Source organism: Perkinsus marinus, assembly GCF_000006405.1.
Source record: "Perkinsus marinus ATCC 50983 genomic scaffold scf_1104296935218, whole genome shotgun sequence".
Lineage (NCBI taxonomy): Eukaryota > Perkinsozoa > Perkinsida > Perkinsidae > Perkinsus > Perkinsus marinus.
The window spans coordinates 105,142-110,299 of NW_003214550.1; the positions used below are offsets into that span (position 1 = coordinate 105,142).

The 5,158-nt window shown below is 46.7% G+C and overlaps 1 protein-coding gene across 1 annotated transcript; it reads left to right on the forward strand.

The window, feature by feature from the left end:
* Positions 1–969: 969 nt before the first annotated feature.
* Positions 970–1,239, forward strand: Pmar_PMAR029472 (hypothetical protein; the record flags this gene model as incomplete). The annotated part of the gene is made up of 1 exon (XM_002784497.1): positions 970–1,239. A coding segment is annotated over one exon (270 nt), but the record flags the coding sequence as incomplete, so codon positions are not given.
* Between the last annotated feature and the right edge of the window lie 3,919 nt (positions 1,240–5,158).

A 5,158-nucleotide genomic window follows, 5' to 3' on the forward strand; every position in this document is an offset into this window, starting at 1 on the left:
GGGGTGACGAGTATGAAGGACCCTACAGGAGGAGATGTGCGGAGAGCCGAATAAAGAAAAAAGGAGGGGGGCAAGGGGGAATCACCGCCACTCAGTCACCACCCGTTGGGTGATTGTCGAGTTCGGACCGAACTGTTCGGTATAAGCGGTCTAGCTTCGCATACTCCGCATGAGTATCACTCCCACGCCACGTTGAGGCGCTAGGCCATATGGGAGAGATAATTTCAAAAACGTTTTTCTCGCGATATACGTTTTCCTGCGCGTTCACATTCCTTCCAACATATCGTTATGCTTCCCTCAACTACTTCTATCTGATTGTCGATACCTAATCCGCCCAATGTGTTCTTCCTGCAAGCATACAATTTCTATTCATTCTATGCTCGGAACTCATAACGTTAACTTGACCCATTTCTTTTCAGGTCCAACTTCGACCAAAATCTTCTCCTCATCGTATATCCATGCGGCTCAAGAAAAGAAAACGAGCTCATAATCTCGACTGATGCCTCAAAACTGCATAACAGCATGCCAAGGTTGTTCACGTTGTGGCGAAACGTTGGAGCGTCATGCCTGTCTCTATTGCGTTCAGTTATCGGAACATCGTGCATCTTACTTCTGTCATCGTTCAAAATCTGCGCTATATTATTACCAAGTATATTAGTACTTTATCCAGTCTCATACATTGCTATCTGTCCTCGGAGCGTAGCGACTCCCGGAGCGTAGCGACGGGGTTCCACTAGTAGTAATATTATAGTTCAACAATAGAATATGAGGCGAGCGAGATCTCTTGTCGCGCTGCCACGATGGGACAGCACACTGTCTACACTCGGCCGCATCTGAGCTCTGCCCGCTGGTCAACTCCTGCATTGATGTATACAGTTCACTGTATGATCACTTCTCGAGATCCAATGTGAAGGCTGTTGCCCTACAAGAAGCACAAGGCTATTCTCCTAAAAGTGACAATCTCGATAGGCAAGGCTGTTCTGACGAGGACGAAAGTGATGAGGACGGTTCCAGTAGCGGAGTGGAGCAACCCAAAAAAGCACCTCTGAAGCTACTGCGGTCCGTTTCGAGCCGCTGGCTTTCTCAAGGCCTGGCTATCAGCCGGGTTGTCCGCATCTATGTTCCCATAGTTAAAGCGTTGAGCAGTCTCGAGGACGAGGGTGACTTCGCCTGCGGTGGATTCAAGAACTTCATGTTGAAGATAGTGAACATTACATGCATGGAGCTCAGGCGCTGGACGTAAGAAACCCGAAGTTCTCGTTACATCCAAGCAGCACACAAACTTTGTGTGCTGTTTGAATGATGATGGCTTGAATAATTCCGTGATGGGGGACACAGATGACCAGTCGGATTCGCTGGCATCGGAACTCACTGGAGCGGGATTTACTGTGAAATAGCCACTGGGGTTGGGAGAGGAGTTCCAATCCGCGGCCTGATGCTGAAGGGCTGGAACTCGGACCTTGGCTGCTTGACGGTACTCTGCTATACGGCAAGCAACCAGAGACGCCCCAGTAACAAGGGTTGAGGTGGGTGGGTTGAGTTCGAGTTGATCTGGCCTTAAGGGAAGGCCAGAAGGCTGTCGGGAGAGGAAACTCTCGGAGCAACCGAACAGCCGTGAAGAGAGAGACCGAATTCCCCGGTACGTGGAACTTAGCGTAGCTTAGCTAAGCCTGATTTCGCGGCTCCTGTCTCAACACAATTGATTGTCCCCCTGCGTGACGTGGCGATTTCACATCAGATAACGCCACGGCGTTATCTTACACTTAAAGAACCTCGTGTTTCTCACCGTAACGGTCACTCGGAGCTGGATACATTAGGGGAAGGACTGAATCGTTGCCGTTCGCTTGCGAGAATCTTTTTGTTTTCTGTGATGCCTCTGCGGGTCGTTAATAACTACTACTAGTAGTCTACTAGTTATAACTACTAGTTATAACTACTAGTTATGGGATGGTCTTTTCTTTAACTCCTTCGATAAAATCTACTTGGTATGCTGATTGCAAGTCCTTTCCGAAGAATGCCTGGCATGCAAATCGTCGTGAAACATTTTCTCTGGTGAAGACAGCAAATGCTCTTGCTTGTTGAAGCAGGTTTTCTACCTTCGTGGAAAAAGATTTTAATCTCTACCGATAGCACTGTGGCGAAGACTATCGGACTCCCTACGATTGAGTCAAATCGTGGTATTGATTATGAAATTCTACGTCGACTACATGAGACGGTTCGAGCCTCGAACTTCGAGAGCTGATGATGTCTCTAGGCAACCTTAATTTGATGGTTGATATTGAACATATTCCTGGTCGACGTGATGTATCAGCAGACCGGCTCTCTAGACAACATAAAGATATCTCTGTGACTGTTGCTCATATTGGTGTATCCACCGCTTCAATTTTGGAGCCTCTGGATATCGATGAGGTTGAGAAGATTCAACGAGCAGACCCTCTTATTAAAGGAGTTATTTGTAAGTTGCAGGTTAATGACATTGTATCAATGACCTCAACTGAGAAGGGCTTGTCATATGATTGTTACGTGACTGACGGCATTTCAAAGCGAGGATGTGATCGAGGACCCACAGGTGAGTTTTATTCTCAGTTCGTCCTCCCGATCAGTCACCCGCGTTGCCGTAAGTTAGTTGAAAATGCTCATCATCGATTACAGCATGGTGGCCGCCTTTTAGTCCATAATCAACTACGTTGGCTTGTATGGTTCCCGAAGATGCGTCGTCTTGTATCTATGTGGGTTCGTTCTTGTCGAGCTTGTCAGGTGAGTACTGGACCAGTACTACTGGTGATGGTGGTCATCAAAATCAGACTAAACGTTTTGACCAGCCTCCAGGTCATTGGCAAACAATTGGTTTGGCCCTTTATGGACCATTACCTTGCTCATCGTCGGGGGCGCGCTATATACTCAGCGCTACTTGTTTATTAACTCGCTACACTGAATTGGTGAGTCGCAGATCAGCATGTGCTGAGGATGTGAGCAGGGGTATTCTTCTGATTTGTGGCCGTTGGGGGTACCCATCGGATGTGAGAGTTGCTCAGAGGTCGGCCATACATGATAATGGCATTAAGTTGCTTACTGAGACCGTTCAGGCGGCACTCCAGTCATGGAGTTTTCGGAGTCGTAAGATTATGTTCAGGTCTCCATGGGTTGGAGGATTCTATGAGGGTCGTCATCGGTCCATAACAGCTGCATTGCGTAGCCTATCTTATGCCAAGAAGCTTCAGCAGCCAGCTGTTCCAAGTTCTTACAATTTTAATCAGGGTGATTTGGTTTTGGTCCGAAATCCCAGAAAGACTAAGTTGGACAACCTTTGTAGAGGGCCTTATGTGGTGAGAAGAGTACTCAGATCAGCCACCTATGATGTTGACACAGGCAGCTCCAAAATTCCCTATGCTCAGCGTCAACGTAATTTGAAGCCTTGGCTCGGGGAGGACGGGGATACAGTTGATAGCAGTCTCGTTGGTCCGGTTTGTGATCGTTATGGTAACGATATCAAGGTTGAAGCATTTTATGGATTACCCAGTCGATTATTTGAACATCCCATTAGTCTTGAGGAACTCCAAGTGTTTCGACTCTCTGGAGCCAATATTGTCGAACCGGTTATTGATGTGAATGGAGACCCTATGACTGTCTGTATTGAGCAGCCTTTATTCCCCCTTGGTATGCTGAGAACGAGGTCGGAACTTGAGAGGTTGAAGTACTGGCTGAGTTCGATTGAAGCCTGATAGTCCCGTCTCTATTGATGTGATTTGTTTCTGAATAGATTACTAGGCCTTCTCGGAGAAGGGGCGGAGCTCGGCATCCGGGTTCGATTCCCATGCCTGGCGTTTTTCTGCAAAAATATGTTTTTTGCACGGAAATCTACATGGTCCGGACGGGACCCTAATTTCGTATTTTTCCTAGTATCCCCAGAGCGAGAGCTATCGAATGGTGTATAGCATGTGATCATAACCACTCTAGATCGAGCTGGATAATTTGTACGCACGCACGCACAAAGTGTTAGTAAAGTGAGAGAATACGCTCCGCTCGCTTCGCTCGCTCCGCAATTATCCTTATTATAATGTGATGATGCTCAACAGTTTGAGCACGCTTGAGGAGGACGGATGTGCCGGACCGTCTCTATCTGTCCCGTTGTTTTTGTGGCGTACAGCTCGCAGTATCTTTAAGCTGTGACGCTAGTTGGTTCGTGAGCATTTCATAGAATTATTAGAACTCCTATATTGGTTACCTCGACTCTATTTGGGTCAGTGTTAACTTAATCTAATGGGTTTGGCATACTATTCTAAGTCCCCTTGAGGAGGCGCTAATGAGTCCGTAAGAACTTTGAATGCTTTGAATTATGACAGCCACTTCATTCATGTCAGATACGACGTGCATTCAGTAGGTAGTGAATTCAGCAACTATCAGCTTCTGACAGGCCATGTGCGGACCATCCTGCGCAGAGACACTCATCTCAATCTCCCTGGTTGTCAAACTCTCTCAGGCCGAACGTCGTATGAACGATAAAAATGTGCAGGCAAGGATGGAAGTGAGCAAACACTGGTTTATGAGAAATCATCAGGTGAAAAGTTAGTTTGTCCGGATTGCTCCAGTTTAGTAACGTAGGTTTTCAAGGATTTTGACATGTACTTATCTTACGATACAACCAGCGTGGTATCAAACGTTCTCGATGAAGGTCTGAAGGTGAGACAAAGATCGCTCTGCTCGTGCATTTGCAAGGTTTCCGAAGGGTTTCAGGTTTTCGTATTCAATGGCGATCAAGCCTACTGTAGTCTGACTACATCACCAATTCTATTGGTGCACTGTCCTGGCTGAGCCATTTGAATGGTAAAACTGATTATGGTAAGGCGATAGCGAGTGCAAAGCCTAAGTCCCTCAAGATAAATAACTATCATATAGCTGAATGCAACTTCACCTGTGCGGATGCGAGCCCTTTTTAGTTAAGCTGCTGTGTAAGGACATGTACGCAGGTGCAGGTGCACACGTGCTGTTCCACTGTGTTCCATTGTATCCTTCATTGTGCGAGCTTAAAGATATTTTAGCCGATCTCACTGCACTTATTGGTACTGCGTAAATCACAGATTCAGTATTCCTAGACTGGTGGAAGTTGAGTTTATCACTTCAGCACAATCAACCGAGGAGATCTGTATCGAGGCTAACT